The sequence below is a fragment of the Pezoporus flaviventris genome, unplaced genomic scaffold, assembly GCF_033815535.1.
Source record: "Pezoporus flaviventris isolate CSIRO_AGI_PZ_B2104156 unplaced genomic scaffold, CSIRO_AGI_Pfla_v1 ptg000031l, whole genome shotgun sequence".
NCBI classification, from domain to species: Eukaryota; Metazoa; Chordata; class Aves; order Psittaciformes; family Psittacidae; genus Pezoporus; species Pezoporus flaviventris.
In genome coordinates, this window is record NW_026892579.1 from 7,631,331 (window position 1) to 7,650,131 (window position 18,801).

The window sequence follows — 18,801 nt, forward strand, 5'->3', positions numbered from 1 at the left end:
GAAATCAAACTGAAGTATTGAACAGTAGCTCAGGGTCCTAATACTTGCTTTTACTAAAGGTTACGTTGGGTCATTTCTCACTGTTTTCCTACAGATCTCAAGCATATGTGGACCATATGGATGGATCATACTCACTTTCTGCATTACCGTACAGCCAGATGACTGAACTTCTGAACAGAGCCGAGGAGCGAGTGTTGGTCAGACCACATGAACCACCACCGCCACCCCCGATGCATGGAGCAGGAGATGTGAAACCTGTGCCACCTTGCGTTAGGTACGTGCAGATTTATTGGGGAGTTTTAGTTTTCCACCACCTCCCATGCAGCTCAGGCAGGACACGCGTCCTGGGGGCAGTCAGTTGACAGCCCTGATACACGGGCAGCTGCAGGCCCATATAGGAGTTGGAGAGAAAGGTTAGCATCTAAACCCCCTAGGGTGCCATTGTGGAGACCTTGCCATTAATATTGAGACTGTGTCACCTTCTGAGCTATATGCATGGAAAATATTTCTGTGAAAGATGTTAGAATCTCAGGATATAGCTTTGGTATTTTTGAATTGAAAATCTGAAATTTGTACAACAGATTTGTGTTTCGGCCTACATGAAAGGAAGCATATATGGCTGTAAGACAGCTGTCAAAACTGTATATTTATCATATTTACTAAATTGCAAATGCCCTTTTTATTTTTTTAATTCCCCTTAATGTTCTTATTTTTTTATTTCTCTGTGCCTTTCCAGGAGTGGATACATAGTTAAAGTATTTTCTAGACTGAGGCTCTGATTGTCACTCCCGTGTTGTTTTATACCCAAAATTTTACTTTATGGTCAGGTACTTAAAGCTCAGAGTAGGGGACAGTTAATTCAGACATGGTTGTTGCAATCAGCAAGATGTGTTAGAAAGAATGTCTTTTTACTGTTCAGAAGATTATACACAGAAATGCATAACTCTTTAGATTAATTTTCCACAGCAGCTGAAAGAAATCTTTTAGTGGTCTTTCAAGAAAATAATTCTCCTGTTCCCTTTTGTTTTATTCAATTTACCTGCTCATTGCACTATGAGTATCTAGCATATAAGTATACCTGTCTGTACATAGAATCGGTGACCTTTGATATTAGCCTCACTCATATTGTCATCAAACCTTAACATACGTATTTTGATGTAACTCATCCTCATTGCCTGTACTGTTCTGTTTTTAAAGTTCTGTGAATCAAAGCAGTTAACCAACCAGCAGTTCCCTTACTTCAGAAAAATTATTTGGACTTACTTAGAGATGGGAGGAGGGAATTACACTAGTGTAAGAAACCTTTGGTAAAGATGCAGGTTTGCATAAGAGCTTAACTCAGTTAATAGCTGAATTTGAGCAAAGGCCTGGTGGAAGATTGAAGTATATTTCATACTGAGAGTTAGATTTCCTTCTCTATGTTATAAATACCTTGAAATCATCATAGTATGTAATGCTCTTTAATGCCCAGCATTTAATATTCTTAAGTTGCAGAAGTGAATCTACTACTTTGTTGGTTTTGTTTCTGTAATTTTTTTACAGTCTCCAGATCTAATAACTGTCCTGTTGTTCTGTGTTTCAGTTCTACGACTGGCTTGGTAGAAAATCGTCCTCAGTCACCAGCAGCAGGCAGAACACCAGTGTTTGTGAGCCCCACTCCTCCTCCTCCACCGCCACCACCTCTTCCATCTGCTTTGTCAACTTCTTCACTAAGAGCTGCAATGACTTCCACCCCTCCACCCCCAGTTCCACCTCCTCCACCTCCTCCCACAGCTGCTCTGCAGGCCCCAGCTGTGCCACCTCCACCAGCTCCTCTCCAGATAGCTCCTGGAGTCCTACATCCAGCGCCACCTCCAATTGCTCCTCCCCTAGCACAACCCTCTCCTCCTGTCACTAGAGCTGCCCAGGTGTGTGAAACTGTACCAGTTCACCCAGGTCCTCCACAAGCTGAAGTACAGGGACTGCCTCCACCACCACCACCTCCTCCCTTGCCGCCTCCTGGCATTCGACCCTCTTCTCCTGTCACAGTTGCAGCCCTTTCTCATCCTCCTCCTGTTCTGCACCCTCCTCCTACAACCATTGTCCCTGGCCCTCATGCCCCCTTAATGCCCCCATCTCCACCATCCCAAGTGATTCCTGCACCTGAACCCAAACGCCATCCTTCAACTCTTCCTGTAATCAGTGATGCTAGAAGTGTTCTGCTGGAAGCAATACGGAAAGGTAAGGTTTGGCTATTAAGGGGCAAAAGGAATGGTCTCAGCCACTTGCTAAGTACACATTAGCTTTGAGAGATGGAATATTTCACATGTGTAAGAAGTTAGAGGAATGCATCTTAAGTCTGTTTCTGCTTTCTATTCTCTGCAGCATGTGCATTGCCAAGTAGATAGATTTTTCCAGTTTGTAGTTGTGCTTATCAGATGTTTAGTTTGGATGCAAAACTGGTTCTCTGTGGAAGTTAGATTTTAAAAAAAAAAAGTACATGTGTTTATAGATGATCTGTCTAGATTATCTCTTCATTTCTGTTTACCTAAAAATGCAGCTATTACTGATAACCTACAGATTGCATAAAAGACAAAACCCTTGTTTCTCACAGACTGTTAGGTAAAAGAACAGACCCATTACCATTGGAATTTTGATCACGTATCAGTGTATTACAAGCACATATAAATGACATTCAGAAATCGTTTAAGACTTAAAGCTGTAAAGTATCTATTCTTGACATGTCTCAATGCAGTAGTAAAGCAGTCTTCATGTTGCAAGATGCCCCTCTGACAGTGCAAGGGAATGGCACAGGTGCAGGGCAGTGAAAAAAATGATAATGTGGGTGTATTTTTAACAGAAAATATGAGACAGGATATTATAGTAGAAGGATTGAACAATCTGGTCTGCCACTGCCGTTCTGACATTCCTCTCTTTCAAAACTTGACAGAGAACTTGAGGTGGACAGTGTCCACAGCCTTCATTTTTGTTTGCAAAGGGTTGTGTGAATCATGAGTTAAATATTTGTATAATGCTAAAGGAGGAAAGTAACATGTTTGTGATTTGATGTTCTTCAGGTATTCAGCTACGCAAAGTTGAAGAGCAACGTGAACAAGAAGCTAAACATGAGCGCATTGAGAATGATGTTGCTACTATACTTTCTCGACGCATTGCTGTGGAATATAGCGATTCAGAAGATGATTCAGAATTCGATGAAGTGGATTGGTTAGAGTAAAATTATTACATTGCTGTACTCTGCAAAATCGAATGCTAATGTCCATTGTGGTGCTTGTTCTTTGAAAGTTTGATGGTCATTTCTAGTGGTTTTTGTATTCTTTTCTTTACATAATTAATCCATGTTTTTCTACTTTTCTGTTTACAAAAAGCTCCTAGTGCATCTTTGAAACTAAATGTTTTACAGTGGCTTTCTTACACATCTTTTTTGAAAGAACATACTTTGTTCCAATAGACCACTAAGTATTAAGCATGGGCAGCTGTTGGTAGAGTAGCAGTTTCAATTTTTTGGCATATCTTAACTGTGCACTTTGTGAATTTTAAGTTAATGAAGGCAACTGAGATTGACATTCCAAGGGCAGCTGTATGTACTAATGAGCCTTATTCCACTTCTGATAGAGTTTTAAAGCATTAAACCTAGCTATCAAGATATCACTGCCTCGATTACATCTGTACACTAGAAGTACATATAGTTAGCAGCACTGAACAGACTGAAAGGAAAATGGGTCTTTTGGGGGGTTTTATTATTGTTTTATTGTTGTTTTTAAATAATTATGGCCTTATTTGAATGTTTAGAGATTCCCTTCCCTCCTTCCCTCCCAGGTACATATTGTGTGGTACTATTTTTGCCTGCATAATAAAAGTTTAATTTTTTTTTCCTTGTGAAATCTTTTGACTTAAACATGCTGTGTAACTTATGTAACTGTTAAAATAACAGTTTGGTTTAATAAATGGGTCATTTTAAATGTTCCTGGTTGTTGCATTTTCAATGGAGCCTGCTTTTCACTGGTATACCTGGGGGTCCTTGCATTTCAAAGATTTTATCTGTGGTCTACAAAGTTACAACAAACATTCTTTGCTTACCCAAGGATCCATATTAAATAAGAAAGCATCTGTCATCACATTATACCTGTATGCGTATCTACCAAAAAAAAAAACAAAAAAAAAAAGCAGAAATCTTACTGTGATTTGTAAGAAAAAAAAGAACACACCCCCCCCCCCAAAAAAAAAAAAAAAAATTGTAGTTTGTGGCTTATAGAATTTAGGGTTGGGGTTTTTTTATAAAAAACTTTACCGTCGGTGTATCTTGAGAAGGGGAGAAGCAGCAGTCAAAATCATGGTTAATGAAAGATGACAACATGGGTGATACTGCAAAGTCATTTTTTAAGTGCTGTCTAGCAGTACTGCATGTTGTGCAGGGCTTTGTGTTTCCCTTCTCTGGAATAATTCCTTCCAAGTCTGAGCCCACAGTCAAAAGCCTATTGAGAAGGAAAGTGTGGGAGTGCAAGAGCACTCTTACCTTGAAGCTTGTGCCTAGAAGATGGAATTGTGTAACAGAAGAAAACAAGTGTTAAAAGTCAGAAGATTTCTGAATGTGGAACGTGAAATGTTCTACTGGCTACAGAATAGTAGCCCCTACAAGGGCATCTGGTTATTAACCTACTATTGGGACTGGGCAGAACTCCAGAGGTACAGTCTGGAGTAGGAATACCATACAGCAACCCTTCCAACTTTACTGTCACCATCTCAGCCTTCACTATAATCTTGTACATAGCTTACTGTATTCAGGGCTTTTTCCTCTGCAACAGTAATGCCTTTGTTGTGTTTGTGGGAGAAAAGTCATTGTCAAAATTTGTGAATCTGCATCTTCATAACTATGAAAGCAGCTCTCTATATGTGCTATTCTCTTCCATAGTTGTTTTCACAATAATGCCATGTGGTTCATTCTGCCATTCTCGGTTAACTTTCCAAGTGTATTTCCTTCTTAATATCTCCTCATAATGGCAAAGAAAAGATGTCAGAAGCACCACAGCAGGAATATTTCATGGTGTTCAGTCTAGGTGTTTCCTTGGATCTCAGCAATCCAAAACTGCTAAATCTGGCCCAGTAACTCAATGAGGGAGATCTCATTTATGCAGCTGTAGAGGATTATGATCTTCAAGCCAAAGCGCAGTACACACTCCTGCAGATACCTTTAAGCAGGGAGCCAGGTCTACACATTAGGCAGCTGAAAGAAGAGCTTGTGCTGGAATTCCGCTTGTAGGTAGTTCTGCCATTCATAAAATCACTTTTCAATTGATGTTTATACCTGCTCCTTGCTGAAGTTTAAAAAAAAACCCTGATTTTCCTGGTGGATGCTCCAGACAGCAGCGTGCATTATCACTCAAACGAAAGAGCAGCATGTCAGTGTCCAGGCTGTAACTGTTCAAGGTAGAGGATCTCCTCAGCACACCGTCACGCCTGCACAGCAAGCGTGCTCTGAGTGCGTTCAGGCGCTGTGAACTGGGCATCACTTGTCTAAAGGAGACAAGTCAGCAAAAGAAAAGAAAGGAAGGGAGAGAAAAAAAGCAAAAAGGCCGTTATGTGACTGCAGCTATCACATTCTGGGCTTGAAAGGTATGAAAAAAATTCCTTACTGATAAATGGTTGCTCTTGACCTGCTTTGCTGGCCTGGCAATTAATAATATCCCTTCCAAACCAGTACCCAGGGCAGACAAAGCACTCATTTAATATGACACAGTCACAGGAAGTAATGAACCTTGTCTGAGAGAAGTCAAGAGTTAAATTCAGTTAACATTTGAAAGGCGGGATTCCTGGCCTTCTGCCACTGCTCCAGCTTTCTGCCATAGCAACTAGTCTCCAGATAGCAGTAGCATGATTCACTAGTAGCGAGAGGTGACTGTGAATTTGAATATTTGCATTTATAGATCTACCCCCAGCGATGCATTTGCAGTCTCAGTGATTTGTGTCCCTCGTACTGGAGTCTCCAACAGCCCTTCTCTTTTGGTGGAATGCTGTGCAGAGGGCTGCTGGGCTATTCGTGCCTGTGATTAGATGTGTAATAGATTATTGATTGCTTTGTCTTGGAGGGTACTAAATCAAGTCTTCGGTATTGAACTGTTACAGAGGCTGTTGTTTACTTCTGTACCTTTACAGCAGCTGGTTAAAATCAAAGACTTAAAGTCTGCCACAAAAGTAATGCACCAGTAATGTTCAGTGTAAGTGAAAACTTTGTCCAACTTCATGCTTCTCTTCATGTCCCATAATCAGAGACAATTAAAAATTATCTACCTCTCCTACTGCAAAATGAGGGGGAAAGAACAAAATTAAAAGTGTAGAAAGAAGAAACAAAAGGCACTTGGTGGCAGAACCAGAGAAGAAGACTAGGGACGTGCAAAATGGTAAAGTAGTAACAATGATGCAGCCGTCATAGACCAAAAATCAATAGGTAAGTGGAAGTGAACAAGTACCAAAGAAACAAAAATTACAAAGAGGTATCATTCTGGTTTGTTTTTCAGTAGTGTCCCCTGAACAGCAACCATTAAATACTAGATATCCTTAAGGGATTATGTTAATTAATCCCATTAAATTGGGATTTAAAAAGCAGGAGGTATTTTAAAATAGACCTTTGATTGATAAGATCATCCTTCCGTGTGTGTGGCACAGGGGTGCACTCTTCTGCATTCAGGTGGACACTGACACACCACTGCCTGTCTGATGAACGCACAGACTAATGTAGATGGTTCACTCTCCCTGCAGAGAGTGCAAACCAGTACCGGCAGCCCCAGATCTCTGTGATGGGCATTCTCCACAGTGCTGGGATCTCAGCTTTTATGCAGCTGCCACCCCTGAAGTGCATCCCTGCTTGCTCTACCTGGTGGCCTGCTCTGAGCATGTGTACAGACTGTGGTGGGCCGTGTCTCCCCTGCCTGTGGATCACCGTGGGCAGGGGGTGTCAGCACCAGCTTTGAGGCATGGTGCAGAAACCCCTGCCCAGCAGCAAGGCACGGCTCCACAAAGCTACTAGCTCACAGCAGCGTACCCATAGCAGTGCAGTCAGCAGCCAGGGCCCCAGAACCCAGCGCCTGCACAAACCAGAGCACTTCCGAGGAGACACCAAAGCAAAGCCTCAGCGCAGCCTCTGCAGCCCAGATCTGCATCAGCAGGGATATGATGGAAACTCGACTCGAGCTCCATCAAGTGTCTGCTCTGTCTCCTCAGCTACAGGCTAGGAAAGACTTTCTCTCATTCTCTTTTGCAGGTGGCAAATTGAACACCAGGAGAGGACTCGCAGCCAGACGCCAGGGGCAGCAATACCATTCTCCCTTTTTAGGGGCACTCAGACACTTTTTCCCTCTCCTTTCCACTCCTGGCTACTTTTCCCACTTGGCTGATTCCTGGGGGTTGTAGCCTGCCTCAGGAGACTTTTCACACATCCTTTGTGGCTGCAGCCAGTACAGACCTTACTGATTCCCAAACTGCTTCTGGGGTACATCACCAGACCTTGGTAGGTGTTAGTGTCCCCCCGTTCGCCCCTTGAGCTGTTTGAGACAGTGCTCCCTAACCCGCTCCAGCTGTAAGGACCTGGAATAACGTGTTCCCATGAGCTATGTGGCTGTCAGCTCTGAGGGCTTAATGAATGTCTGGCAGCACCCCACCAGGCGGTCGCAGAGGAGCAGGCAGGAGATGGGAACCTCATCCCCGTTCCAACTGCTGCTAGAAGAGAAAACATGGACAAGTGCCAGTAAATGGTCACTGAGGTACGGAGCAGACCCTACGAGGGTAAGGCTCAGCAGCCCATCGTGTTCCCATTGGAGCAACAGACCTAATATTGTGCAGCCCATGGTTTTTCTTTGATCCCTGCCGCGCTGCAAGCAGATGTCTTTCTCCCTTGCTAGCCCCTTTGCCTGGAGAATGGTTCCTACCACGTTAGTCATCACTCATGCTCCCAGAGTGCCAGCAGCCTGTGACAGCAGCATCAGTAACAGCCTCCACAGAAAACTGCATCTGTCCCATTTCTTTGAAATTATTTTCAGTTTCTGCAGGCTTTAGGCAGTTGCTCCAGCAGCATTCCTGTGGGGAACTGGAAACAGCTGGGGATGGATTAGGGCAGGTATTGAGCATCTCTCGCCAAGCAGGGCTGAATATTCCCCTCCTCACATTTCTCTGATGGTTGAATGGCTTCACTTTCAGACATAAGATAGCTGAGGACCCCTTACAGACAGATTGTTTCCATTTTCCTTTCTCCCTATTTAATGCCTTTAATGACAGTGTTATTACAAAACCATGACATTTTAACCCAGATTCATGGCAGGAGCACTCCAAGAAAAGCTTCAAAAATTACCTCCTTTCAGTGCAGTTTTAAACTGTGTTTTAGCCACTTCCACTCGTCTGCAACACATTTTCTTCACCACATTCTAGAAACTTCAGAACAGGGCTCCTTGCCTCTGGCCTCCCCACTCATTCCCATGGGGCAAGTATCCATAGTCAGTGCCATATTATCACAGCTTTGTGTTGCGCTTCAGTACCAGCAGAAATAACTCCAGCAAACTGCCCAAGGCTTCTAACCTCACGAGAAAGCAGCCTCCTGGTATAGCCTTGGCACTGCCCATTCATGCCAAAGCCAAAACCAGTCTGCAAACATCAGCAGGAGGACATGTGGCCAGCATGGGCTTGTGCAGGGATGCTGGGGACCATCGAGCAGCCAGGTCTGGGGGCTGCCCTCCACCACTGTGTCTTCTGGGTTTTAAAAGCACAAGGAAGCTGGCAATGATCCCAAGTGGGACATGTGTCGCCCAGCATCGTTTGCCGGGCAGCAGGAGTCCTGGCAGTAGTTCAGAGGTGATTAATTAGAATAAAACATTAGGGTAACTGCTTTGCTTCTCTATATTCTGTTCTCTGCTGTGCCCCAGCTCCTGCTGGGAGGAGTTTCAGTACAGATGATTCATTTTGGGATGAATCAGAGGTAGAAAGCAGCGACTCAGCCCTTGTCTTTCCTCCACTCCTCCGCAGGGAGAGCCCAGTTCTGGGAGCACCTGAACACAACTGAGCTTCCCAGGCCTGCAGGTCACTCTCTGTAAATGTCTCTGAGGGAGATCTCTGGGGTGCCATGGAAAAGTTACCACCTTACATCCCAGGGGGTTTCAGACCAGGCTTGGATGCCTCTTTGGGTTTTTGGCTGACTTATCACAACTCTGGAGCTCACAAAATCCTGGGATGTGAGCGTCTCCAAGGAGCCCTGCAAGCACAGGGCACAGCCAGCCCCGTCCCCACAGCCGCAGCAGTGCTGACCTTGCACCCCCTGCAGCCAAGAGGTGTTTTGAGGAGCACTGGGGCCGAGGCCCTACCCCAGCAGTGGCCACGGGGCCCTCTCTCTGCCCCTAGGCTGGAGCAGGTCCCACAGGGGCAAACGGAAGGGGCTCACCTGGCTGCAACCACACATGATTGCTGGAGCACCCTGCCATCACCCACATCAACCCTCAGTGCTGGCACAGACAGTGACACCTGTAAGAAGGTGTTTAATGGGATTCTGCTGGCAAAATATCCTCCCCTTGCAACACACATGGGAGCAATTACTTTTGCAGGGTTTGTTTTCTGGTTTTAATAGTCCTTATATTCCCCATAAATTTCATTAGGTGGATTTATCTGGACACTAAACTGCTTGATATAGTATTATCTTCACAGCAGGAAATTATTTGCCATTCTGGTGAAAATGAGCATTTCCTAGTTCTGTCAGCACAGAGAATTACATTATCAGGGAAATAATAACCAGCTGAACTGGGGGAGGGTTTGATTCACGGTAATTACTGATCATATGCAGATTACTTTACGGTTTTAATTCCTTGGTCTCCCACTGTTTGCTTGCTAAACCTCTGAAAAGAAAGGGGGAGGAGTGAGCATATGAGCATCTTGTTAGTAAGGTAAATTACAGAACCTAATTTGTTGATTACACAAAAGGAAGCAGAGCTTTGCACAGACGGGGATGATGGTGGGCAGGAGCCTGCAGTGAGCCCTGCTTGCACCCATCACTGGCCACATCCACTTCTGTGCTGCTCTTGAGCACCCAGTTCACATCCCCAAGGTTGCAGCCCTCACCTGTGGGGTGTTCTGGTTTGTGCAGCTTGTGGCTGGTTTTACCAGGGCATGTGAAGGTGGCTCCTTGCTTCTTCAGCCCACAGCACCTCTCCCTTCTCTGCTTTCACCCTTGTTCATCAGGGCAGAGGGTAAGATGTATCAATTCATTCACGCTCAAAACGCCCCAAATTCCACTTCTTCCAACTGAGTGCAACAACGAGGCCCTTGCAAACCTTCAGTTTTAATTCACACCATGCTTTAAAACGTCAGAAGCTGGTTAGCAAGCTACAGGCTGCTTTGATAGAGAGCTATCTGAAAACAGAGCAGCGTATAGACACTGTTACTCAGACAGTCTGGCCTTCCCAGACCAGCTCTTCTCCCCTTATTTCCTACAGCAAACCTTCAGCAGACTCACAATCCCCAGAGATGAAACCAACCCTTTGATCATATATGTTATTCTTAGCATTGCTGGAGTGAAAATTCAGCCCCTGCTCTCTCTGTCATGGAGAGGTGGGGAGCAGGGCCCTGCCACCAGCTGCCTCCCTGGAACCATGGCCATCCCCGCTGTGTCTGGGCAGTGTGTCGACTGCATGCTCCATTTATTCTTAAAACACGTATCTGCACCCTCCTGAGTGACAAGTAGGCTGCTCAGGGGCAGCTGAAGGCAGGCCGGGGACAAGCCAGCAGATTTTTATCTGCCTGCGCAGGATGGCCACCCTTCTCCCTTTGCAGGTCATAAGTCTTTAGAAGAATGATACAGGCCGCTTTGCACTTACCAGTAGGAACTATTCACCCCACATTTACCATCTTATATCTCTGCCTTCCTTCAGTGCAAGCACAGTAACTAAAATGTAATCATAATGAAATAAACAGAATTAGAAGAGAGCTGCTTTCCTTTTGGCCGTTTGCTCTGGCAAGGCTGCTTCTTCCCTGTCTGTCCGTGCTGTTTCGCTCCCGCTCACCACCAGGTAACGTTTGATCAACCACCGCAAGTTAGCAGGACGCAGTCCATGTGGATTTCTGTGCTGCTGGTGCGCGGGTGGGTTCGCTCCAGCACTGAGCTGGCTGCCCCCGGGGCCAGCCGTGAAACCGCTTCAGGCCCCGCTGAAACCCACCGCGGCGCCTCCCGTCTCCCTCCATTGCACCCGCCAGGAGGCGGGGACCCGAACCAGGCAGCCGGCCCCGCTGCCGAGCTGCAGGTGCGCACCGGGAGGTGGCAGCACTTTCCCGCTCCACAGCCCGCGGCCGGGCCGGGCGCAGCCTCTCGCGCGGCTCACGGGCTCTCTTCAAGAGCAAAAGAAGCGATTTTAATTACTTTTGATTTCAAGGCCCACGTTTGGCACCTCATGCTTCCCGTTTACCACTTACTGCTATTTTTGGCTCTCCCTTCCTTTCCTTTTTTTCTTTTATGAGACGAGAAGGAGTTTAAAGAAGCGGCAGAAAGACAGCAAACCAGCCTGCGGCTGGAGCAGCATCCCGCAATCACCCCAGCTTCAGAGAGGCTGGATATCTAAGGAGCGGGATCCAGGGTCACCAGTGTCACTCATAGGATGCTCGCTGCAGGACCAGGCTCCATGGAATGGGGGCTGGATGCCTCATGTGGTGGGAGTTCCCCCCAGCCTCCTGCTCACCCGGAGATGGCACAACAAGCCCCAGAGGAGTCCTGGGGGAATCCCCGAACCAAGTGAGAAATTCCCTTCCCCTGGTCATCTTGGAATGGGAAAGCAGCACGGCTGGTGCCCTGTGAGCAGCTCCATAGCACGGGCACCATGAAGCACAGGGACTCCTGAGAAGGGACCCATGGGGGAACTCAGAGCAGCCGGACCTGCATCCACCTCCTGAGCCCTCCCAGGCCTGCTGCAGTGCAGCTGGAGCAGGTGTCACAGCCCCACCGTCCTGGTCTCCTACTGGGAAGGCCATAAGCCACATAAAACACATTTAAACGTAAATCTGGGGTGGTTCCTGTAGTGAGAGCTCTGAAACACCTTTGCTTTACAGAAGGCAATGGCCTGACACAGCAGAGATGCCCATCTGCTCCTCCCTGATGCAGACCTATCGCTCCTCTGAGGGATTTAATCAATCAGCCCATGTCTGACCAGTGGCTCAAAATGTTACTAAAACCCAAAGCATTTCCTTGGCCTCAATGTACCAGCTTTAGCCTCCTGCAGACCACAGATCAGTTCAGACCCAAGAGAGCTTGAGAGCACTTTTAAAAAGCACCCAGATGACTTTGGATAACACAAGATCTCTTTCCCAAAAGAAGCCACGATGTTTTGGAGCCTAAAAGGTCATCTGGAGCTTCCTGTGCTATTTCTGCCAGTGGGACATAGCTGGTTTGAGAATGGTCCCCCTTGTTTGCAGAAAGATCCTGAGTGGAAAAACACCCAGCTCTGCTGTGGGAAGGTGCACTAGCAGCCATGGATTTAAATGCACAAGAGCAGCAGAGTCAGAGTCTGCTGTAAACTGCTCAGAGGGATGCTGGCCCCAGCAGAGCAGCAGCACAGCCCTTCGTGCAGGAAAATTCACCCAAGTGCTAATTACTAAATAAACTAGACTGGGCAGAAGCAGCAGATGGCACATAGCAGGGTAAGTGAGCTGTTCCCTAAGGATCAGCAGAGCGCCATTCACATGCAGCTATTCCTCTGCACTGAAATGGTGTTTCTGCCGGTCGGAAAGCTGTGATCTTCACAGCACCACTGGGGGAGCACAGGGGGAATAAGGAGGTTTAATTCCTTATAGGCTGGTATAATCTTGCGCGATCTTATAGAAGTGTAGACTTTTATAAACACTGAAAGATGGGGCTTCTGCCTCATTACGTTTCACTGACACCTGGCAAGTAACATACTTGGCACTCACATGTTTGCGAACTTATTATGCTGTGGTGCTGCTGCACGGGGCTTTTCTCACCCATCCTCACCGCAGCCCCAGGTCATTAGGAACAACACGACCATGTGAAAAACAGTCCTGCCAGGAGCTGGCCAAAGCTGACCTCCGAGGTCCTGGTTTAAGCATATAAACAGAGAAGCTGGTGATGTGACAAGCTGAATGCTGTCACCTCCCAGAGATTTCAGAGGAGCAGCCTGGGAAATGGCTTTTATTCTTGTGTGGAAATGCTGGAAGGCAGGAAAGCCTAGTTTGGCTGAAAACATTTGCAGTGCTCAAGAAAACTAAAGTCTACAAATGCATTTCTGAGTATCTGTTTCATCTGTAGGCATAAGACATTGCAAGAAAACATGTCTTCTTAATCAGGTGTTTGAGGACAGGTGGGCTGCCACAGAGACATTTCCTGAGAGCATCACTCAGGTTAAAACAATGAGCATCCTACAGGCAAGCACAGCGATAAATGCCCAGGCTTTTACTCATTGCAGCCATACCTGTCTCCTAACATTCACCTGGTGCTGGGGAGAAGCAGCCCACAAAGAGTGGCTCTGTCCACCCTGGGAAGGAGAGAGGCAATGGCAGCGACACCACTGAGACCTCTCTGCATCTCAGATTCATAGGTCAAGCCCCAGCCTCCACCCGGGCAAAGCTGCTTGTCCATGGTGACTGGCTCTCAGAGGCACTTCTCCACATGGAGCTGGCACAACAGTATATCACAAAAGAAAACCAGTAAGTATGTATAAATTTGGAGCCTGCTACCCCCCCAAGACCATCCATGTGCACTTGGGCTGGTGTTTGTTACTGCCTGGTTGACCATAGGATCGCAGAATAGAACGGAATCGTAGAATAGCTTGGGTTGGAAGGGACCTTCAAAGTCCATCTTGTCCAACCCCCCTGCAATGAGCAGGGACAACTTCAGCTCAATTCAAGATCAGGTTGCCCAGAGCCCCATCCAGCCTGGCCCTGAATATCTCCAAGGATGGCGCATCCACCACCTCTCTGGCAACCTGTGCCAGTATTTTACCACCATATTGATGCCTATCCTGCCCCTTCCAGTGAACCTGGGCAAGCAGTGCAGGGCTGAGCTGCAGTGTGAGGTGGCAAGAGGCCAGCCTGCTCAGAAATAAATGTGGCTGGCAAGGCAAACACCCCCCGACTCCCTTTAAATGAAATAACTGATCCCTCTCTCTTAAACATTTTCATGCAAGCAGCAAAGGCTGTATGTTTATCAGCGACCAGATATTGCGGTATTGGTGTCTGTGATTTCAGCAGCGTGTTTAAGCACAGATTTTCCTTTTACAGGCTGCAATAAATTAGGCCAACGATGTTGGATAAATTACTAGCTTTCTTTTAGCTAGTTTTCTGCAGATTAGAGTTATTATCACTGATGACTGCCCATATTCCTGTGTCACATACCTTTCTGACATGAACATTTTCAATAGTACAGAAAAAAATGCTGCATGAATCTCTCCTCCCCTTCTCAAGGTAAAGCCAACACAAAGAGCTAGCTACAAGATAATATGAATTCTTATTGCAACCATGTGGTTGTTTTAAACATCTCTATTAACCTCATATCCACAGAAAAGCGAATGCTCTGGGAAAACTTCAACAAGGGTAGCATTTTATTTGGCAGTTGATTGTACAGGACTGCTTTGTGCTTTGCTATGACCATTTTAAAGCTGGTTACCAGAAGCACTGTTTATGCACAGCAGAGAAAGCAGAGAGAGCACATTACACATGTGAGCTGCCAAAATGAGTCAAGTCCATAAACTTGACCCAAACTCTGGCCATGGAGCAGGACCACGTATGAGGGATGTGGCCAACCTGCCCATTGCTGAGGACACAATGCTTGGAATCCTGCTGCAAACCCAATGCTGTGAATCTTGTATTCAGCTGCATGCACGGCAGAAATGTCCTTTCTGGGTAACAGCCACGTCTGCGCAGGCACCCACTGCCACATGCCACCATGCCTGCCCCAGAAACAAGTGTCTCCATGACCCCTTCATACCACTTCCACTGTCCAAAGAGCCCTCTGCCTTTTCTTCCTTCAGTCAGTTCTTGTATCTCTTTTCACAGTGTGCCCATGGAAAGGGCCTGGGGCTCACAAGTCCTTAGAAAGATGCACCCAAGTGACGCTCGCTGTAGTAAGCTTGCTCTGTAACACAGATCTTCCAAGCCATATAAAGGCTTTCAGCCATCAATTATTTAGCGTAGTGAACGAGGAGTTTCCACCTGGGATGATGAGTGCACCACACAGCTCTATGGGTGCTGGACAGCACCTGGCCCCCAATCTGTATTCAAAATGCATCCTGTCATCATCTCTCAATAGTCCAAAAAAGCTGAATTCTTGCCTTTTATTTAACTAAGAAAGTTTGATTAATTCAAACTCAGCAGCATGAGCATCTGAACAGATTGCCTCTCCTCAGGTTTTCTACAAGGTACTTTGTTGAAAGTTACTATAATTTAGATAAATGTCTACTCTTGTCACCAAGCCTATAGCTTTGAAAAAGGTGGCTATTGATTCTGTCTGATGTGATCTATCCCATACAAACACACGCAGTTTCCTACTCATCAGGGTATTGGCTACATTGCTACATATCGATTCCCTTATTTGCTTTGTATTTACCAGCTGTAAAAGTTGGTGGAGTTTTTTGGCAATTTCGGAGCCCAACCTTCACAAAGACTCTAGTTTATTCCAGTTTTCTCGGCAAAGCTTGGTCAAAGTTTGTCAGAGGGATGGCATTATTTTATCCTAGTTTCCACAGGTTCCCTGAATGGCCTGAGCAGAAAAGGAACTGGATGTTCCTTTAAGATCCCTTCTATCCTGACCTTTCTGTCAAAGCCATAACGTCTGTCCTCTGAGGCTTCAGACACTGGCTTCTGAAAACATGCACAAACATACCTACCTTAACTCGGCTGTCAGACACCATTACGTCACAATTACCATTAACTAAAATTAATGCCTGTGTCCTAATGACATGGACTAGAATTCCACCCCATTTGTTCATCCATATTGTTACGATTTAATTTGCAGTCTCTATAGTGCTATGCCAGCTGCTAACAGAGCATATACAACAGACTTAAAGCATCCCAAGGAGATTTTCTTCCATTCCTGCTATTTTTGGTAGCACCAACCCTACTTGTTGGAGGCTGTTCACTCTGCCTGGCAAGCGGTGGCTCACACTGTATTGATGGGAAGGGCTCAGATCAGCAGCTGTGAACAGGCGATGGCAGTCTGGTATTAGGAGCTCATAGTGATTCAATAACTCTTCCCTCCTGTTTGTTGTAAACAACCTGGAATAAAAAAACATCTCCTTGGAAATCACTTTACTTGGGACATTTTTCCTAGACTGTTTTTTCTCACCAGCTTCCAAATCCAGTGTTAGCTAAAGAGGAAAGATGGTTTATCCATAGTCTTTCCTTGTGCAGCATCTCAAAGAAACAGAACACGTCTGTTTGTACCTGCAGGTTCAGCTGTCCTTAGAGGACCTCAGTTGTTTCTCTATCACAACTTGGAGGTCAGCTGGCTATAATCATTACGGGAAATGTACCAAAGCACTTCCTACTGTGAGGGATGATTTGTAGCACTCCCTCCTTGCAATGGGCTTGCACACAAGGAAGTCCAAGGAAAGAAAACTTAATTTAAAAAGCTGTGTGTACATACACAGAAGCAAATGTAGAATTCAGTGCTTGATTAAGAAGATGCTGGCATTCTGCAGAAAATATTCTGGGGAAAAAGCCTGCTGCATTTATTCATAAATGATCCTGCTTGTATGGGCTCCATTGTGGTGCTTAGACGTTGTATGAATTGGGAGAAAAATTGCTGGCTCTAGGAAGCCAGCACTACATAACGAAGTAATCACAAACCTAAATCACAAATCTGGCCTAAACAGAAGGTAGACAACGGTAGCATCTGTAGTATCTGAATACCCGCTACTCAAGTATTTGCAAACAGCAAATTAAAGAAGTACATGTGACTATAACAGTGACATAATAAAACAGCACTGGAAGAGACCTCATGGGTTTATTCAATCTGTTGCTTTGCCTGGAGACAGACTGATTCTCCTTGTCTTGTTCCTGGTGGATATTTGCAAGTTGCTGTGAAAGGTTTCCAGTGAGAAAGGTCCCCGCTTCCTCCCTACACAGATTGTTCCAGTGTTCCTTTATTTCTGCCAGTTTTCCAGTGTCAAGTCTGACTCTTCCTTGCTGTTGTTTAAGCCCCTCATTTGTTCTACAAGCCAGGGGTGTTGGATGCACAAGATTTCCTTCCACCTTCGCAGCAGCTTCCACATACTGGAGGAGCTTCCCTGAGCCTTCAAAAATGGTGAGGTGAGACTATTGACCAAGATCAGCTCATGGTATTCCTCCATGGGTTTGTTCTGTGGCTGGTCACTCCCCATCCTGGATTTGCACTGCTGATTTTCCTGCTGAGTTGCTGTGCTTGCCCTGATAGTCTACCTATCTCCTTCTTTTCCCAGATTCTCCTTCAGACTTGTTAATATCACGTTGAAAACCAAGTCAGTCCTCCAAGGCAACTGCAGCCCTTCCCAGCTGCCTGGCAGCTGCCCACTGAGTAAGTATTGTCCCTGCTCCATCATCCAGGTCATTTATGAAAAAACTGAATCACACTTTGGCTGAGACAGACACCTGAGGAACATGACTCAGTACATCCTCCCTCTCCGGCAGCACACCCCCAGTCATTGCTCTCACAGGGGGCTTTACAGAGAAATTCCACTCATACAAAGCTCTCCTCCCTTTGCTTATGAGCCTAGCTCAATGCTCTTGAGAGATTTCACAAAGGAATTAAAGTTTGCGTCAGGCTTTCCTCCTGTACTATAGTTATGAAGCACATTTCATAAAGCAGTTGTTACATTTGTAGAAAGAAAACAAAATAAAATCAACAGCAGGAGAAGTACAAACAAGCAATAAAAAGGCTCTCAGGCTCTGCAGATTCGCTGGCCATGCTGCCTACATCAGCTCCAGATAAGACCTTAACAACTAAAACCAGAAGAAGAGTAATACTAACCATAAAGGTTTCCTCTGTATCTCTCTACAAAGGAACATTTTAAAAAGTTAGAAACCACCACTGCTGCTTCACAGCATAAAGGAGTTTGCAGAGAGATGGACATCTACGTGATAGATGATGTGTGCAAAGAGCTCTTGAGAAACACATCTTGATGGGAAGCTGTGCTGAGCAATAGTTCTCTCTCCTTTGCTTGGGTGAACTGGGGGGATGCAGCCAGTTACCCACAGCACAGTGAGCACATCACAGCAAGTCAATAGCTCAAAGTGCTGGAATAGCCAAGAAATTGCTGCTGTGGATTTAGGTAGTGTTACATATTTTAAAGGGAAGTCACTTGAGAGTAATTTTGAGAAGCAGGAACAGCAACTTCTATGAGGAAGTAAAGAGAGGTGATACCAGGACAAAGTTGTAAACATCATATTAAGGTATTTGGAAATGGAGTGAAGGCAAGATGATGTAAAAGCTGGCTTAGGTTGTTTAGAAGATATTTTTATTGCCTGTGGGTGCCATGCTCAAGGACATAAATGTGGATTGCTCAGTCTCAGTTTCTGACTGAGACAGGAAATTACAAACCACGACTGAAGCTTCTTCAAGAGGCAGCAAGACAGGGTGGGGAGGAAGGCCCTCTAGCAGCATGTCACCACCACCTGCTGTCCTCAGCTGGGCTGCCCTCCCCATCTTGCCTGGTTTGCCGTCTCCCCTCTGTCTCTTGCCAGCATGGGGCATCCAGGGTTGCAAGTCTGTATTAAAAGGGAGCCACAAGTGCTGCCACAGGGGAAGAGCTTGTTGCATTTTCTTAGACCAGCCTGCAAAGTATTCTAATCTTTCCA

The 18,801-nt window shown here is 45.8% G+C and overlaps 1 protein-coding gene across 6 annotated transcripts in view; it reads left to right on the forward strand.

The window, feature by feature from the left end:
• The window catches only part of WASF1 (WASP family member 1), an 88,126-nt gene extending 84,163 nt beyond the window's left edge, over positions 1 to 3,963 (forward strand). For all 6 annotated transcript variants that reach the window (XM_061460133.1, XM_061460127.1, XM_061460128.1 and 3 more), the window contains exons 7-9: positions 95 to 274; positions 1,583 to 2,220; positions 3,057 to 3,963. In XM_061460133.1, coding sequence (XP_061316117.1) covers positions 95 to 274; positions 1,583 to 2,220; positions 3,057 to 3,214 — 976 coding nt within the window. In that variant the 3' untranslated portion in view covers positions 3,215 to 3,963. The remainder of the gene's footprint in view (positions 1 to 94; positions 275 to 1,582; positions 2,221 to 3,056) is intronic.
• The last annotated feature ends 14,838 nt before the right edge of the window (positions 3,964 to 18,801 follow it).